Source organism: Zalophus californianus, chromosome 2, assembly GCF_009762305.2.
Source record: "Zalophus californianus isolate mZalCal1 chromosome 2, mZalCal1.pri.v2, whole genome shotgun sequence".
NCBI classification, from domain to species: domain Eukaryota; kingdom Metazoa; phylum Chordata; class Mammalia; order Carnivora; family Otariidae; genus Zalophus; species Zalophus californianus.
In genome coordinates, this window is record NC_045596.1 from 126,568,492 (window position 1) to 126,588,011 (window position 19,520).

A 19,520-nucleotide genomic window follows, 5' to 3' on the forward strand; every position below is an offset into this window, starting at 1 on the left:
GGCAGAGGGAGAGAGAAGCAGACTCCCCACTGAACATGGAGCTCCATTCCAGGGCTCTGAGATGATGACCCCAGCTGAAACCAAGAGTTGGAGACTTAACGGACTGAGCGACCCAGGTGCTCCCTTGCCATTTTGGATTTTTAAAGAGGATTCATTACATGGGCATGATCAACCACTGACCATTGGTGATTGAACTCAACTTCTAGAACAACTCCCTATGGGGAGGTCATGGGGGTGGGACAGAAAATTCCAACCCTATAATCACAGAGTTGGTTCTGGCAACCAGCGCCCATCCTTAGGTGCATCCAAAACTATTAACATAATGAGAGATACCTTTACTGATCTCATCACTTAGGGTTTTTGGAGTTCTGTACCAGCAACCCAGACCAAGATGGAAATATATATGTTTCTTATTATAAATCACAGTATCACAGATGTATTAAAGAAAATGAAGGTCTCCATGAGAAAGAGCACAGCTGTATTGGTAGCAGTGGGGAAAGAGCTGGGAGGACCAAAGATAGAATGATATTTAATTATAAGACTACAGGATTGGCAAATTAAATATTTTAAAAAGCTCAAACACTGGGATATTTCATAAATAATATTCACTTTAGAATTTATGTTTTTAATTTTTTAACAACAGCTTTTTCAGATATAACTCTCATACCATAAAATTATCCTTCTAAGGTACACAATTAAATGTTTTTAGTATATTCAGAGTTGTGCAACCATCACCAATATGTTATTTTTATATATATTTTTTAAAGATTTTATTTATTTATTTATTTGACAGAGAGACACAGCGAGAGAAGGAACACAAGCAGGGGGAGAAGGAGAGGGAGAGGGAGAAGCAGGCTTCCCACCAAGCAGGGAGCCCCATAGGGGGCTGGATCCCAGGATGCTGGGGTCATGACCTGAGCTGAAGGCAGACGCCCAACGACTGAGCCACCCAGGAGCCCCTTTATATTAATTTTCAATTATTCATTTTATACTTAATGTCATAGGAACTTGACAAAACAGAAGAAAAAAGGAATGCCACTCTAGTACAACTATGTTGATTTCCTCTGAGTCTGATATAGATGGGCTCACCAAATAACCTGAGAGATTTTAAATTGTTAAGTTTCTTGTATTTTTTTTTAAGATTTTATTTATTCATCTGTCAGAGAAGGAGAGCGCACAAGCAGGGGGAGCGGCAGGCAGAGGGAGAAGCAGGCTCCTCACTGAGCAAGAAGCCTGATGCGGTACTTGATCCCAGGACCCTGGGATCATAACCTGAGCTGATGGCAGACGCTTAACCGACTGAGCTGCCCAGGTGTCCCAAGTTTCTTGTATTTGATATGTCTTTTTTTTTTAAGATTTTATTTATTTATTTGAGAGAGAGAGAATGAGAGATAGAGAGCATGAGAGGGAAGAAGGTCAGAGGGAGAAGCAGACTCCCTGCTCAGCAGGGAGCCCAATGTGGGACTTGATCCTGGGACTCCAGGATCATGATCTGAGCCGAAGGCAGTCGCTTAACCAACTGAGCCACCAAGGCGCCCTGATATGTCTTTTTTTTTTAATGCCTTTTGCCTTTTATATAGTTATAATAAAGATGTATATAAATTTTGTATCCTGCATTGACCACTTTATCATAAGCATTTTCCATTTGTCTAAACAATGTTCATACTCATGATTTATAATGGCCACATAATGGTATACCAAATGGATGTATCATAATTTAAACATTTCTTTATTTTATTTTATTATTTTTTTAATTTAAGAATCATCACCCTTTCAGCTATTTATTTTTAAGATTTATTTTAGAGAGAGAGAGAGAGAGAGTGTGTGTGTGTGTGTGTGTGTGTGTGAGGGTGTGGGGGTGGCAGGCAGGAGGGAGAAACAGTCTTAAGCAGATTCTGGGCTGAGCTTGGAGCCCAACACGGGGCTCAACATGGGGCTCATCTTCCAACCCCAAGGGAACGACCTGAGCTGAAACCAAGAGTCTGAGGCTTAACTGTCTGCCCCACCTCCCTTCCATTTCTTTCTTTTAAAGCATTTAGGTTATTTCTCATCTTCTAATTTTATGATTAAGACTGAATAATATCTTTACACATACAGGTTTTTCCCCAATTTTGATTTATTTCCTTATGATATATTTGCGGGACACCGATGGTTTTTGAATCACATGGACAAATTATTTTTCAAGTCGATTATTATTGTAAAATACCAACAGGGATGAATGAGAGAGCACTAGTTTCACTGCAATCTGGTTAGGATTCAGTAATACCATTTAAGCATTAAGATAATGTCATCAGTAAAAAGACAAATTTGCATTTATTTATCAGGATGATGAACAGAATGCATAATTTAAAAATTTAAGATAACAAAGCAAGATTTCCTCAAATTTCTCCATTTATGGAAGAAATTTCTAAACATCAGTTAAATAAATGATCAACTATTCCCCAAGCTTCCAAACCAAAACTCTACTTAAAATGCTATTCTTGGGGGCGCTGGGCTGCCTCAGTCTGTAGACCATGAAATTGCTGAGCTTGGGGTTGTAAATTCAAGCCCCACATTGGGTGTAGAGATCTTAAAAATAAAATCTTAATAATAATAAAATGTATTCTTTTTGGTAAGGAATTACTTATCCAAAACAGGATGGAAAAAAAAAAAAGGAATAAACAAATAAATACCAAACTACTTTTGCCCTAAGTGTATTTCTGGTTCCAGATAACTGGAACACTGACTTGGATAGTCCCTCTGGGTGACAGGGACATAAATCCAATCCCAGGATCCATAGGAGGTGTGAAGTCTAACAGGAGATCCTCCCTTTAGCAAACTGTGACCTCACAGGGTTACACCATTAAGAGCTGAATATAGAGTAGGACACCTACAAGGAATTATCGCTGGATTTGAACCTCCTGGGTGGCGAGGAAGCCTAAAGCCAAAAAAAGCTGATTTAAATGCCTGCAGGACTCTGGCAGAAGGATATGCATATCTTATCTGAAAGAGGGTATCTTCATCACAGGCCTCAAATTATTCCCACAAATATTAGTTTTCACTTTTTAAAAAAGACTGTATTTACTTATTTGAGAGAGAGAGAAACACGTGAGAGAGACATCTATCACCAGCAGGGGGGAAGGGTTGAGGGAGAATCAGACTCCCCTGATGAGCAGGGAGCCTGATGCAGGGCTCCATCCCAGGACCCTGGGATCATGACCTGAGCCAAAGGCAGATGCTTAACCGACTGAGCCACCCAGGTACCCCAAATATTAGTTTTCAAATGCAATGACCAGTACACAAAGATAAACTATAATCAGAGAGCCAACACAAAAATAGATAATAGAAACAAACTGACAGAATTCAGATACTGGAATTATCATACAGTGACTATAAGACAATTATGCTCACTGGTTTAAATCTATATTGAAGATGCCTTTAAAGAATAAGAAGCTACAAAGTGAAATTGAAAAAGAACTAAGTTAACCTTTTAGAAATAAGACAGTAATCAAAATCTAAAAATCACTAGATCAATTGAAGAGATGTCACAGATGAAAAGAAAATTAATGAAACAATTTGACACTTTACTAGGTTTGATGCAGTGTGACAATTTTCTGTTCCATTTTATTCTATCTGAATTTTGAAATTCTCAGATGGTTGAGACCCAATAACCTGATTTCACATGCCCTGTGCTGTCTTCCATTATCTGTTTTGATAATTGCACCATTTAATGTAAGTGTCAAGGAACATAATTTTTTTCAAAAAAAGCTTTTACTACAAAACAGAGGATTCAAATATGTACCTCTGACAAATCCCTTAGATGCTGGTGTTGCTAGAAGAAACTAGATGCAACGGACTTCATTACTGCCTCCTCTGGGGCTTTTTTACTCTTGGGCAGAAAGAGGAATTAGACTAGGAAGAAGACAAGTTTGGTTTTTATTCTGGAATAGGTAGCCTTGGGGTCTATAACATTTTCCACTGGGAAGGTATTAAAGTAGTGAACTGCCACCCATAAAGTAAACTTAGTCAAGGTTACTGTAAGTGTGGAATTAATAAACAGTTTATTAGATTCAATATTGTATTTAGAAGGACTCACTGATTTCCACTGGTCACTAGTTTTCACCAGTCTGCAGTAAGACAAAAAAATATATAAATATGGTCTAAAGAGGTTTTCATAAAGTTGATTTATTTATTTAAAAGGACTGAGTTTTTAGAGGATATGTTCTTTATTTTTATTTTGGGGTCAAAATATAATCTAAAAATGAAGTGATGCAGATAGTAAATGCAGTTGTCTTTTGTTTTTTTATAGGTTGGTAAAATTTAAAAATAAGAAAATGACTGCTCTGTCACTCCTGTTCATAGTAAGAAAGGAACAGTTTTAATCCATAGTTACTAAGAAGTTAAGTAGTGCTAGGTCTTCTGGGAACAGGTCCGAGGGAAAGCCTATGTGTCTGGGGACTCAATCTCTTACTGAAAGAAGAAATGAGGCTGAGCGGTCTTGAAAATGCACAGGTATTTACTCGCTGCTAAGGGAAAAGGAATGAAGGGAAGAGAAAACTGTTCAGGGTAGGGAATTTTATTTTATTTATTTATTCTTAAGATTTTATTTGAGAGAGAGAAAGAGCACAAGCAGGGGTGGGGGCAGAGGGAGAAGCAGACTCTTCGCTGAGCAGGGAGCCCCTCGATCCCAGGACTCTGGGATCATGACCCTAGCAGAAGGCAGACGCTTAACCAACTAAGCCACCCAGGTACCCCTAGGGTAGGGAATTTTAAAACAGGGGTTGGGGGACCTGGTAAAGGCCAAGATGTAGTGATGATGAAAACAGATGAGGGCCAGATAAAAGAGTTTTTGTGGCTTGGCTACGGACTTGATTTTTGGGTTAAATTGTAGAAAAACAAACAAATGAAAAACCAAACCATGGGGCACCTGGGTGGCTCAGTCAGTTAAGCGTGGGCCTTCAACTCAGGTCATGATCTCAGGGTCCTGGGATTGAGCTCCTGCTCAGCAGCAGTCTGTTTGCTTGCCTCTCTCTCTCTCTCTCTCTCTCTCTCTCTCTCTCTCTCTCTCTCTCTCTCTCTCTCGCAAATAAATAAATAAATAAATAAATAAAATCTTAAAAAAAAAAACCCAAGCCATAAAATTTACCATCTTTACCACTTTTTTTTTAATTTTTAAAAAAGATTTTATTTATTTATTTGACAGGGAGAGACACACTAAGAGAGGGAACACAAGCAGAGGAAGTGGGAAAGGGAGAAGCCGACTCCCCCGCCCCACCGCCCCCAGCAGGGAGTCCGATGTGGGGCTCTATCCCAGGACCCGGGAATCACGACCTCAGCTGAAGGCAGCCACTCAACCAACTAAGCCACCCAGGCCCCCCCATCTTTACCACTCTTAAGTGCACAGTTCAGTAGTGTTAAATATATTCATATTGTTATGAAATAAGGACTTTATGCTATAAGCACCTTAGATTAAGGGGATTACTGAAAGATTTCAGGATAGGACTGGAGATTTAGGAAGACTGTTTTGGATGGGGGGAGTAGTAGGAGGTAGGGGATGGACGTTAGGAGGACTGAAAGGGATTACAGGGTTAAAGGTTTGTGGGGCTTTGGGAGTGGGAACTGGTTTCTGACTGGGTCACAGGGTTTTTGCGAGAGGGGAAGTCAGAGACCAGAACTCAACGAACCTCTGCCTGAATACCAGGCCTGTATGGGCCAGCTTTCCGGGGGCTGCACCACTTGAGCCACATCTAACCAGGATATTTTTTGTTAAACCCCTATAATTAAAAAGATTTTTTTTGCATCAGTTGCAAAAAATGAAAAGTTTGGTGATTTCCAGCTTTTCTTGAAAAATTGAAATATCTGGGGCAGTGGAATCAGTCCCTCAAGGAAACAATCATTAACTTCTTATCAACGTATAATAAACCTATAGAAAAGTACACAAGTGTGTAACTTGATGTTCACAAGTGAACATTTCCCACTAACCAGCAATCCTATCAACATGCGGAACATTACTAGTGTCTCCAAAGTTATTTAATACTACTTACTTAAATCCTACTAATTTATTTAATCCTACTAACAACTTTATGAGGCAGATTATATTACTATCTCCTTTCTAAATACGAGGAAACTGAAGCATAGATAAATCACCAGGCTAAATACTGAAACTAGCATTTGAAACTAGATCTGCTGTCTGATTCCGAATCCCATAGTCTCCAAAAACGACAGTGAACCGGTAAGTTCGCTTTTAACTACGGTGCAGAGGCCGCCTCCTGCCACGGAAACTTACTTCCGGGCCTCAGAGCCACGGAAACCAACTGCAACCAGGGGTTCGTACGTCAGGCCGCCCGCGCCAGCGCCCCCCCCTCCCGGGCACCGCGACCTGGAGAGCCGCCTGCGGCGTGCTACTCAGTCTCCACACGCGTGAGGGCGCTGTCGCAGCTACAATCAGAGTTCCTCTTTCTGTTGTCGCGATATTCTTAAGGCCGGAAAAACGCAAGATCGAAGGTCACGTAGATGGCACGCCTCGCCCAGTACGCCTAAGTTCTCGCGTGAGTTTAACTTCCGCCCTTTTGGCTCCCTGAGCAGCGCCATGGCGGTCGGCAAGAACAAGCGCCTTACGAAAGGCGGCAAAAAGGGAGCCAAGAAGAAAGTGTAAGTGGATCCTGTCCTGGCCCCCAGCTTTTTGGGGTCATGCTGGGCTCGGCGGGTGGGTTCTGGATGGCGGTGTGGGCCGGATGGTGAGGATGTCAGTTGGATTGCGAGGGCCGTGCAGGGTTGGTAAACCCAGAACGGCGGCCTGGCGGGTATGGGTGCTGCGTCGCCACGGGCCGGCTTCTTTCCTTTGGCCTTCTGGCCTTGTTCGCCCCCCTTTTTGAGCTAAATTGCCGACGCTATTCGGAGCTGGCGTGTTCCGTGTTGTGGGCTTCCTGGCCTTGTAAATTCCCCGGGTAATAGAGGGTACTGCTCCCGAGAGCTGGAGTTGAGGAAGTCACTCTTGTTCACCCGGGACCCCGCACCCCTTCCTGTCTTTGGACCAGGTGGGACTTCTGGCGTTCTAATGAGCTCGTGTGAATCTCTGAAGAGCCGGGGTTACCAGTACGTGTCTTCACGTACCAGTAAAGTTCAAGAGACGTGCATGTTATTTGGAGGCAATGCTGCTTGTGTAGCCGAAGAACCGATGGGGAGGGGAGTGTGTACGTTTGTGGTAAACTTTTTCAAAGTGTCCGGTTTGTGTATAGTGAAGCAGACATCGTGGGGAAGAGCTAGGTTTGCAATATGCGCCCCTCACCTCCCTGAGAGGAGTAGGTGGTTCTTACACTCGTTGCTTACATGCCAGTTAGTCATTTAAAATCATTAGAGTGAGGAAAGTTTTAAAAATTCAATAAGAATTACGTGATTTGCGATAAAACTTAAATGTTTTTAAAATACAGGGTTGATCCATTTTCTAAGAAAGATTGGTATGATGTGAAAGCACCAGCTATGTTCAATATAAGAAATATTGGAAAAACATTAGTCACAAGAACTCAAGGAACCAGTGAGTATTTTATTCTTGTTTTGCATTTTTTTAAATTAAGGTCTACTGGTGGGAGAATTAAGGAAATAGCTCTTGGTTGCAGCTTTGGCCACGGTGGTGCTTGTTTCATACAACACTTGTAGAAGAAAGATGGTGCATTTTTAGAATTACTAAGAAAATGTGCCTAGGTACTTTTGAGTTTCTAGTGAGCATTGTCAGTAAGTCATTGGTGTCCACATGGATTTGGTTAACAGAACCTAGGATCTTTATAATTTACTATTAACTTTCTAAGTTCAAGTTTATGCTCGAATGTTCTTTGTTGGCTTGACTTTATGTGGTTCCTAATGTTAATAAGACAATTTCTTGTTTTATAGAAATCGCATCTGATGGCCTCAAGGGTCGGGTTTTTGAAGTGAGCCTTGCTGATTTGCAGAATGATGAAGTTGCATTTAGAAAATTCAAGCTAATTACTGAGGATGTTCAGGGCAAAAACTGCCTGACTAATTTCCATGGCATGGATCTTACCCGTGACAAAATGTGCTCCATGGTCAAAAAATGGCAGGTGAGAACAAAAGTTCCTTAGCGTGCATGGTGCTTTGGCGTGCATAGCCAAGGATGCCTTGTTATGAAAAGGAGGAGCATATGTAGATTTCATTTCAAATCTTGATGTTTTCTAGCTTTTATTGAGTGCTGACTCTGGGATTGGCACTCTTGAACTTGAGTAAAGCCGTGAGCAAGCCATGACCTCTTACTTAAGTGGAGTTCAAGGTTTATTTATTTACTTGCATTAAAAGTGGGTTATCAGAGTTGCTAAGAGTGGCAGAGCCTCTGGTGTGAGGTTGGAGTCTTTGCTCCATTTCCCAGTTCTGACATAAAGCTTGCTAAGCTTTGATTCCTTTATCTAAAATGGTAGGTAGGTAAGAGTATCACTTCTTGGAGTTACGAAGATGAAATAAAAGAGCCATTAAATATGCTTGAGCACAGCACTTGATACAAAGCATTTAGAAAGCATTGTTATTACAGGAAATAATTACATTGGTCAGATGTGTTTGGCTAAACATTCATTTTTGGGATGTTTTGTATATGGGAATGAATGATGACAAAATGTTTCGGTCCCAAATGATACATACTGATTATACCGTTACATTTATTTCTGACATTCCCAGAAGATTTTATGGTTGAATTTCTGGAAATAGAATTCTAAGGTCCTTTTGCTGTAAGTGTATACTCATTTATAAACTAAAGTATACAACTTACAAAATGCAAAGGAGGTATTTCAGTTTTTGTTGCTACCTAAGGTAATTTTCGTTTAACTTGAGGCAAAAATATGAGTAGTTAGTGGATTTTTTATTACATTTTAGCTGTGAAATTGAATATTTAATCGTCATCAGGCTTTAGTTTGGAACACGAGGACATTTAAAAAATACGCATTTAGTGTTATAGCAGTATACTTAGACACATTCTTTAAAAGAGTAAGTGTAGACTGGAGTCTCTTAGAACTGATTTTCTTATGCAGAGGTGTACAGTTGATTGGTGGGAAGGGTAGGCTGTTAAAGGCTGGCACGTAAAAGATTTGGGGGGCTGGGTGCTGTTGAGATGGGGAGAGAGGTGTTACCTAGGGAAGAGAGTTGAGAGGATTTGGTATTTATTAGTTACGAAGGCTAGTAAGATTTGGAGTAACTGGGTAAGTTCACTAAAAGGAAGTTAATTCTTTAGGCTTGTAGTTTCTGTTACTTTATATTGTATGATGAGTACTTGATTTTTCTAGTGTTTTTATATTAGAATTTGAGGGCTATAAGTTGATAACATTAAAACCTGGTACATCTGACAATATCTTTTTTCACTAGACCATGATCGAAGCTCATGTTGATGTCAAGACTACCGATGGTTATTTGCTTCGTCTATTTTGTGTTGGTTTTACTAAAAAACGCAATAATCAGATTCGGAAGACCTCTTATGCTCAGCACCAACAGGTCCGTCAAATTCGGAAAAAGATGATGGAAATCATGACCCGAGAGGTGCAAACAAATGACTTGAAAGAAGTGGTCAATAAATTGTAAGTGTTTCTTTTCCTCATACCACATAACCCTGAATCTCTGATTATATCTCAAATGAAGGAAAGCATATGAAACAAGGTGGAGTCAGACCTGTATTTAAATCCTGTCTGTGGGGTGCCTGGGTGGCTCAGTCGTTGAGCGTCTGCCTTCGGCTTGGGTCATGGTCCTGGAGTCTGGGATCGAGACCCCCATCAGGCTCCCTGCTCCACAGGAAGCCTGCTTCTCCCTCTCCCACTCCCCTTGCTTGTGTTGCCTCTCTTGCTGTGTTTCTCTCTGTCCAAAAAATAAATAAATAAAAAATCCTGTCTGTGAAACTGTCGGGCTATGTCCCTTAAAATGAAAACATGTTAAGTGCTCAGTAAATGTGATTTGGTTTCTTTATCCTTATTTGAATGAAGCAATCTCAAGGCAGATAGTGAGACTTGAAGTATAGGAAATGCTTTTGTCTTAATTAGAAAATATACTGACTAGGCAAAACTTGTTTCCATAGTCAATAATGTATGGGAATAGATGACGACAAGATGTTTTGGTCCCAGATGATGTCCACTGATACAACACTGTTAACATTTTTCTGATGTTCCCATGCAGTTGCCTAAGAGGGTGGAATAGAAAAGGCAGAAAGGTCAAATGCTAACTTTCCTACTAACTAGCTGTATAATCCAGATCATTTAACCTCCACCTGTAAAGGGGCAATAATAGACTGTCTTACATGAGGATTTGAGTGGATTAAATGAAGTGGGTATTAATATGTATAAGTTTATCCTTTCTATCTTGACTGGTTTGCAGGATTCCAGACAGCATCGGAAAAGATATAGAAAAGGCTTGTCAGTCTATTTATCCACTTCATGATGTCTTCGTTAGAAAAGTAAAAATGCTGAAGAAGCCCAAGTTTGAATGTAAGTGAAAAATAGGATTCCTGAGAGAAAAATTTGTGGCCAGATACATTGGTGTCTTGTTTTTCTGAGTCCAAATGATGGTTTTTTCTGTCATGCCTATATAGTATTGAAGACCCATTATTTTAAGATAATGGGGTGCTATATAACATTTTCTTTCTTTCTTTTAGTGGGAAAGCTCATGGAGCTTCATGGTGAAGGTAGTAGTTCTGGAAAAGCTACTGGGGATGAGACCGGTGCTAAAGTTGAACGAGCTGATGGATATGAGCCACCAGTCCAAGAATCTGTTTAAAAGTCAGACATTTAATGGTGACAAATAAAAAAATCATATTTGTGATGTTTAATTTCTGATGATTCTTTTTAAATAATGTAGGATTGGTGAATCAGATATTCTGAACTGATGGTGATGTGAACTTTTCCATACTGTTGTATGGATTTTATCCACTGCTCTGTTACTAAATAGCTGCAAAAAGGTAGTAGTGATCCATTTTAAGCTGTAGTGATCTGGAAATATGGAGGGTTAATAAAAGGAAATCTATTTTTTTTAAGGTTTTATTTATTTGACAGAATACAGGCAGGGGGAGCAGCAGAGGGAGAAGCAGGCTATCGGCTGAGCAAAGAGCCCAGTGTGACCTGAGCCAAAGGCAGATGCTTAACCGATTAAGCCACCCAGGTATCCCTTAAATGGTTCTTGAACCATTCGGAAGGCTTGTTAAAATATGGCAGGGCCCTGCCCCCAGAGTTTCTGATTCAATAGTTGTAGGGTAAGACCTGAAAACTTCCAACTTGCTTTTTTTTTGGAAACTTGGGTTTTAACAGTTTCTAGGTGATGGTGATGGCCAGGGACCAGACTTGAAAAATCACTGTACTAGACTGATAGAATAATGGGAAGAGCCCGTTTAAGGTAACTTAAGAGTTTTGGGGTTTTTTCGCTATAGCAGCAAAATGTCACACTGTGTACCAGTATTGTGAAGTTGAACTTGTCTAGAGAAATTGGTTATCGATCACCTGTTAGTAAGTGGGTATTTGATGGTGCCCACTAGCCAGTATTTCCTCCTCTAGTTGTTCACCCGTTCTGTTCTGTAGTCCTTCTCATCTCCAACTTTTCATTTTTGATCAGCTGATGACCTTAAAATCATTAGAAAATTTAAAGTAGATGAGAGAACTTAAATTCCCACATATATTAGCATTTTTTGCCCTCCCTCTTGCCTAATCAAGGTCCTGGCTCTAGCAGTTTTCACCTTGATTGATATTTATTCAAACCCCTTACATAGCAAAACTCAGGGGCGCCTGGGTGGCTCAGTTGGTTAAACCGCTGCCTTCAGCTCAGGCCATGGTCCCAGGGTCCTGGGATCGAGCCCCACGTCGGGCTCCCTGCTCATGCAGGAAGCCTGCTTCTCCCTCTGCCTGCTGCTCCCCCTGCTCGTGCTCTCTCCCTCTCTCTCGCTCTGTGTCAAATAAAATCTTTAAAAACAAAACAAAAAGAAAACTCAAAAAAGTTGACGATTTTTTCTTGGACAATGAGCAGTTTTTTGTTTGTTGTTTGAGTAATCCATTTTCTTTGTACCTAATTTTACTTTTAAATTATGAATTAGACACTTTCCCACAAGCTGTTGCTGTGAAGGTTGCCATAACTTTGTTGCTAGGTCTAAATGGTCTATTTATGACCTATATTTTATATTCCTCTAGTGACATTTGACAGTTGCTAGAATCTTAAAAGATTTCCTCCCATGTCAATAGCCACTCTTTACTAGTTCATCTCACACTTTAGTGTTGGAGAAGCTTAGGGCTTAGTCCTTGGACATTTATCAATACTCTTATTTAATATATTAAACTGACATGCAGATTTTTATTTCTATCCTGTACCTTTGAACTATAGGTTTGTCTATCCAACTGCTTACTTGACATCTTTACTTGGATATAAAATAGGCATTTCACATTTGACAGGTCTAAAACGGTATTCTGGATCCTAACAGTTTAACCCACACTTATGTTTTAGGCCAAAATCTTCTGCTCATCCTTGATACTCAAACTATATCTGGAATCTCACCATTTCTAACCAACTTCATTGTGATCACTTTTGCCATCATTACTACCTGGATTGTTGCTGCTTACCTGGCCTCCCTAGGTCCCCTCTTAAGGAATTTTAGATGGTCTGTTCACTCAAGGCCCAAACTGATCTTGCCCCTGAGCTCTTATTACCATTCCCCTAACATTTCTAGCCAGGCTGCCCTCACTATTCCTGGATGGGCTGGCTAGGTACATTCTTACCTTAGGGCTTTGGCACTTGTTTTCCCTGTGCGTGGAACACTCTATCCTTACATGCCACAGAGCTTGCTCCTTTACCTCTAAGTCTCAGTAGACCCCGATGATAGGCTTGGCCTATTAAAAATCGTGCCCTATCTGGCATTCCCAATTTCCGGTTACTTTTTCTGTAGTTTTTACTTGTGTCTACGAGAATATTCCATGAGGACTGTTTTTTGGTCTTGTTCACCACTGTACCTCCAGTGCCTAGAAGTTCAGTGTTGGTTGAATAAAGGAAGGAATGACATTCCTGTTAATATCCCATAGTGAAGAAGCAAATGTTTTCAGTAAAAAACATGAGTTGTACATTTGGATCTCAAATGACAGGAGCTTCCTTTCCAGGGTGGACAGAAGTTGGTCTAACAAAGCGTCACTCTGAGGGTAGGGTCCTGGAATTAAACGGTTTTTATCTTGGGTGTTAGACATTAATGAGAATCAATAGTCAAGCTCCAGTCTGCTACATCTTACAAGTTTTCATTTGAAAATGGTCCCAGAAAGAGTATGTGATTGAATTTTTTAAATGGTTCAGCCTGTCTGATGATGGGTTTAATCAAGTTATCTTTTAGGCCAACTTGAAGGTAGGTAACTTCCAACCAGTGGGAAATACTGTAAAGGGTAATTCTGTTCCCTGTTTCCCATTTAAGTATCTTAGAAACTTAACACATAGATTCTAACTAAGTATTCACATACGGCTTTTCTGTACTTGACTCTTAATTGGAACAATTTTACTTGGGTCTTTTCATTGGAAAACAACTGTCGTAACCAGGGATGGGGGAATCTTCAAAACCAAGACCTTTGTGTTCAGGTATGATTGGATTAGGCAGCAAAACTAACAGTTGATCTGAAACTGGCTTTTGCTTTTTTTAAGTGGCTTTTGCTTCTTGAACGTGTACAGTTGAGTGTTATAAGTGTACTAATGTACAAAAGGTGCTTGGAAAAGTATCCTAGATAATTTGGGTGCACATTATGTAATTACACAGGTTTTTAACTGGAAAAATGAGGCAGAAGAGATTGGGATAATGCAGTGTGAGGGTTTTTTTTTTTTTTTAAGATTTTATTTATTTGACAGAGACACAGAGAGGGAACACAAGCAGGAGGAGTGGGAGAGGGAGAAGCAGGCTTCCCGCTGAGCAGGGAGCCTGATGTGGGGCTTGATCCCAGGACGCTGGGATCATGACCTGAGCCAAAGGCAGATGCTTAACAACTAAGCCACTCAGGCGCCCCAGTGTGAGGGTTCTGCTTGATGTTACTAGCTTTGATGGAGAAAGAAGGCCATGGGCCAAGGGAACTGGGTGGCCTCTAAAAGCTGGAAAAGACATGGACATTCTCAATGTCACAATGGTACGACAGAATATGCCATCATTATTCATCCCACACTTTATGCACAGTAGTCTAACCATCACCAACATAATTATTGGACTTTTTTTTTTAAATGTGACATGGCCCACTAATTTTTAAAAATTTTATTTTTAGAGAGGCAGAGAATGCACGTGTGCGAATGGGGAGAGGGGCAGAGGAGGAGGGAAAGAATCTGAAGCCGACCCAGCATTGAGCTCAAACTAGACACAGGGCTCAAGGGGCTCAATCTCACCACCATGACTTCATGACCTGAGCCAAAACCAAGAGTTGAACACTTAAACTGACAGAGCTACCCAGGTGCCCTGGCCAACTAAATTTTTAGAGTTGTACTGTTAACATTGCTTGAGCACACTGCCAATACTTATATTCTCCCTCTTAGGCCTTATGTAGGAGTCTAATTGCTACAAGTATATAGGTCCTTAATGCCCACTTCAGTCCTTGCATTGATACAGCTCTGTAGTTAATTTGTTTGAAGCTTGTTCTCTGGTCAATTCCTCAGGAAGTTCTCGTGGCATTATTTTCTGAATTCTTGCATGTTTAGTATAGTTTGTCAGTGTGCTTTATACCTGAAAGTCACTTTTATTGGATAGAACATCCTTGGCTTTTACTTTGAGCATTTTAAATATAATACTGCATTTTCCTGTGGCATAAAACTTTGCTAATGAAGGTCTAATGATAATTTTTCTAATTTTCTTTCCCCTATAAATAAGTTAGTTTGTTTTGGCTAGAAGCTCAAAGAGTTTTTTTTAATCCAGTGAGTTTATAAAATATATCTTGGTAGTTGTTCTGATTGAATAGTGCCAGGTATGCAGAATACTCTGTGAGAATGTAATTTCAATTCTTTGAGGCAGAGTTTTCATAAATTAAGGTTTTTACCATTTGTTCTATTCCCTTGATTTGGTTTCCTTTATTGGGGACTTCTTGCCTGTGATTTCCTGGCAGCTGTTGCAGTCCTTAACTATCCATGTGATAAACAACTTGGGTTGTATTTTTGTAGGATGTGTCAGCTAATTACTGCCCATGGGCTAAATCTAGCCAGTGTCTGTTTTTTGATGGCCTGCAAGCTAAGAGTGGTTTTTCCATTTTCATATGGCTGGAAAAAAAAAAATTCATCACATGTGGAAATTTATATGAAATTCAAATCTCAGTATACACAAAGTTTGGAACACAGCTCCACATTCAGCTTTAGGTACTATCAGTTGCTGCCTCTGGCCCTGCAGCAGCAGAGTTGAGTAGTTTTGACAGGCCATCTTTGGCACACTCATCACTCCACACTAAGGGGCAGCACAATGCACACTGCAGCAACACAGTAAGAATGCAAGGTTTCGTATCACCTATCTGAGAAGACCCCTTCAAAGACGCAATGCATAAAATCTCATTACAAATCAGCATCAATAGGTGAACATTTGCAGTTGATGGAGATTGCCGACTTGAACACTTAAGGGAAATGTCACCAACCCCGAAAGAAAGCCGCCTATTATTTTAAAAACAATTACGACTGTTAGTTTAAACTTAATAAAAATTTTGTGGAGATTTTCTGCTCATTATGCCTACATACTACCCTTAATTTTGCTCCTTGGCCCTTTACATAAAAAGCTTACTGACAACCTGCTATAAATAAGGAAATATACAGCATTCAAGTTAACTGATAGGGTTTGGGCAAAACTTGCAATGGAGAAAAATTGTACTTTCAGAATAAATGTGTGCATGTGTGCACACCTCTGGGTCAGTCCAGCGTACTACTGTATATTCTGCTAAGCCTGAGATTGATGTGTACATGCTTGTGCTATAAAGTTTCAAAGATTATCCCATCCAGGGCACTGCTACTTTTAGAAAAGTGTTAATAGGACAAACTCCCTGCCATTCGCCACCAGTGGGTGGGCCAGGATTTAACACAAGGGCCTCTAGCCCTTTGATGTCCAGTATTTTCACTATATAGATGTCCTATTAGTTGGTTAAGTCAGAACCCTTAATCTCATAGGCCTTGACTGGTTTTTATCACCCTTCCAACAAGGGTGTTTGATAACCTCCAGTAAAAATCAGGGGCCTGCTCACCACCTAGTTTCGTGGGACTGTGCGTGGGTTTAGAATGTTTAATCCCTTTAGTAATCAAGAGAAGTCTCTGACCTGCCACAAAAGGAGGCCCAACTCCTTAGATGCTTTGGGTATTGGAGACAGCATATGTTTCAGTAAATGGGCCTTCCTGGTCAAGTAAAAATTGGAGCAGCTTTAGCATCTTCATTTTTCATGAACTGGTGACAGTTACTCTTGGGAAACCATGTCTCTCACCCCACTGCCTGAAAGCACAGCTGCTGGCTCATGGGGGCCCTCACTTCGAAGAGATCCCCTAAATACTCCCCTAAATACACAATTCAGATTGTGTGGTGGCTCAGCTAAGTTGAAAGCTGATGGTACTCATTATGCTATGCAGAACTAAAGTGTGGTCACCGCTCAGTGAGCTGAATTCAAGGCGGTTCTCATAGATCTGTCAATTTTTCCCTTGATGAACAATCTCCTTTGCTGACTCTTTGCCCACGGCCTAGCCATCTGGTCTGCCACTTGAAAGACTATTCAGGCAGATTAAAAACATCCCTTTTTTAGGGCTGTAAATTGTGGGAACAAATTGTGGCTACTGATTGGACCATCTGGTAAAGGCCAGCTCTGACATGACCTAGTAGAATCAAGCTACCAATCAAGCCCACACCACCCAGATTGACACAACCTAGTAGAATCAAACTACTGATGAAGCCCGCACTGCCCAGACTGCCCCCACACATGGCGACGCGTTCACCATTAAGGGCTGTGCACACAGTAAAGAACTCTTTCTCATGCATGCCAGACGTGTGACTGCCAAAACTTGGCTCATGTGTCCCAAGGTGAATGAAGGCAGACTGACTACTGACAGACGGACTCCACTGGACTACATTGTCACCACTCAGGGTAATTGATGATGCCTCAGCACCACTGATACATTTTTAGGTTATGATGTTGCTGTTCCAGTCTGGTCAACTGACTACACAACTGTAGCCCTTGAAACTAGTATCATATGTGCCATGTTCTTAGTTTTCCAGAGCACTTGCAATCTGGCGTTGGGGCACTTTTTGTTACAAAGGCCACTTAGCAGAGCATCTGAAGGATATTTCATGGCTTTCTGCCACCCACAGATATCTAGCATTGCTGGGCATTGAGAACAAGTTTTCTGATTCTACCACCCTCACTTCCTCCTGGTTCTACACACCTGAGTAAGGTAGTTGGGGGTCACAGAATATGGCAATCCCCAGAAAAGGATCAGCTCTCGGCTGCCTTCTGGGTGATAATCAGGACAAAAGGTCTGGGTCAAAGTGGGGATGACTGGAGAAAAGATGAAATTATAAATGTCTCCCCTGGCCTGGCATCGGAGGAGAGAACACCTTAGATCCTGAGAGGGAGGGCAGGGCAGCAGTTAATGTACTCGTTGTTACCTAGATCATTCCCAGTCTTGGCACTATTAATATTTTAGGCCAGATAATTCAATGTTGTGAGGGGCTGTTTTGTGCACTGTGGGCTGTTTAGCAGTATCATTGGTGTCTACCCATTAGATGCCAGTAGCACCTTTCCCCCAGTTGTGACAAAAAGGTCTTTGGACATTGCCAAATGTCTCCTGGGAGAAAAAAAATTGCTCCTAGTTGAGAACAGGTAAACTTAATCCGAAACTTCTACCTCACTTACGTGGCAGTTGCAGCTGAGTCTGACCTGCTACTGGGTTCCTCATCTGTGTCCATGTGCCAAGAAAACAAGATAGACATGGTTGGTCCTGAACTATTCTGCTATGCCTGATGCCATCAACCGCAGCTTCCAAATGCAAAATGTGTACAAACTGGCAGATCAACACAACCTTGATTCAATTTGGCTGATCACATGCTTGTGATGTCTGAGTGGCTATGAGTAATGCCCAAAATGGCACCTGGAACTGCAACTATTTGGTGACACTGTCCATGTGACTCAAACCAATGTGATGATAATCCAATCAGGGCTGACAACAAATTCTCAAGTGACCTTTGCCCTTTTGGTTATATTTTTGGATGGGAAAAAAAAATGGGTCATGAGATGGCTCTCCACTGGGGATGGGGGTTGCTTTTTTGCCCCTCTATTGCCCCTCTAATTATTGACAACGACACCAAAGATTAGCAGATAAGCTGAAACTCACTTGCACTGTTCATAATGAATAATGGCCTGGCCTTAGAATACATCATGGCTACCTCAATAAGAGCTACTGCTACCCTCTTGGGCTTATTCACAGATGGCGAAGTGTGGAACCCTGGAGAGAATGAGGTCAATACCACACGTTGGCTTCATCTGTTGCTTCAAGTCTAACTGATGATAGTCTTAAGTTAAATGTGCTGTGAGATTCTAACCTCTGCTGATTAATCAGAGTGGTTGATGGAGGAGCATATTCATGTAAAAATTAGGATTTGGCTAAGAACATGTCCCAGTGAGGAGTGAATTGTGAGAAGCAATCTGCTATAGAGCCCAAGTATCCCTGCAGGTTCTCGTTGAGTATGCCAAGAATACAATTCTTTGCCTGCTCTTTACCTGGGCCATTTCTCAAGTTTGTGTCTGCATCCTTGTGAGCAATCTTGAGGGATGATGTAATGTCTCCCCCTGGAAAAAGGGCAGGCTTGCTTCCATTTACTACACAAATGCTAAATCTTAGTGTTCCTCTTTTGTAATGCAACCCACTATATGGTGGGCCCTTTGCTCTACCTCTGTGGGATTTGAAGGGCATGGGAAACTGGAACAAATGAACACGAGGCTTCGGCTATTGGTTTGCTATGAGTAATAAAATCCTTTTATTTCTGACCCAGCAGTCTCATGTCTTTTGCCAGCATCCATGAAACTGTGACAGGTTAACTTCCCAGCTTATAAGTTGGGTAAAATGTCAAACACTGCACAGTCTTGACGCTTTCTCCTCAAATTATTTTGAAGCAAATTTCAGATATTAAAAGTATTTCAGCATGTATCTCTAAAACAATTCCTTAAAAACATAACCACAATCCTATTAACACACTTCTAAATTTCAATAATTCTTTAATAGTATTAAATATCCAGTTACACCAATTTAATTGGTGATTAATCCTCTGATGGATATAATACTGTGATAGGCAATGCAAGTGTGAAAGCAAGGGTAGTGAACTTCCAATTGCTAAGACCATTCAGGAAGTCAAGGTTAAATTATTGCAGGTGTCATTAGCTCTTTGTTTGTAGAACTGTAATTGTTTTGTTCAAAAGAAAATATAATTCACTACAGAGGCAGAAACTGACAATACCATTAGACTGTTTTAAACCAAATGCTGGGGGTGCCTGAGTGCCTCAGTTGGTTAAGTGTCTGCCTTCGGCTCAGGTCATGATCCCGGGGCCCTGAGATGGAGCCCTATG

The 19,520-nt window shown here is 40.9% G+C and overlaps 1 protein-coding gene and 2 non-coding genes across 3 annotated transcripts; all 3 read left to right on the forward strand.

Annotated features, from left to right (window-relative positions):
* The first annotated feature begins 6,394 nt into the window (after window positions 1-6,394).
* Window positions 6,395-10,786, forward strand: RPS3A (ribosomal protein S3A). Its single transcript, XM_027598773.1, has 6 exons — window positions 6,395-6,630; window positions 7,410-7,513; window positions 7,867-8,054; window positions 9,340-9,548; window positions 10,336-10,445; window positions 10,613-10,786. The coding sequence occupies exons 1-6, from the start codon at window positions 6,569-6,571 to the stop codon at window positions 10,732-10,734; spliced, it is 795 nt and encodes a 264-aa protein (XP_027454574.1). The 5' UTR covers window positions 6,395-6,568; the 3' UTR covers window positions 10,735-10,786.
* LOC113926111 lies at window positions 8,581-8,653 on the forward strand. Its single transcript, XR_003521187.1, has one exon. It is a non-coding gene; the product is annotated as a small nucleolar RNA SNORD73 (small nucleolar RNA).
* On the forward strand, window positions 10,055-10,128 carry LOC113926112. Its single transcript, XR_003521188.1, has one exon. It is a non-coding gene; the product is annotated as a small nucleolar RNA SNORD73 (small nucleolar RNA).
* Window positions 10,787-19,520: the final 8,734 nt, after the last annotated feature.

Bases quoted from the DNA above. Each gene is read 5' to 3' on its own strand.
- RPS3A (XM_027598773.1), top strand. From the start codon at position 6,569: ATGGCGGTCGGCAAGAACAAGCGCCTTACGAAAGGCGGCAAAAAGGGA. The intron at 8,055-9,339 runs GTGAGAACAAAA...TTTTTTCACTAG, and splicing joins CCATGGTCAAAAAATGGCAG to ACCATGATCGAAGCTCATGT. The intron at 10,446-10,612 runs GTAAGTGAAAAA...TCTTTCTTTTAG, and splicing joins GAAGAAGCCCAAGTTTGAAT to TGGGAAAGCTCATGGAGCTT.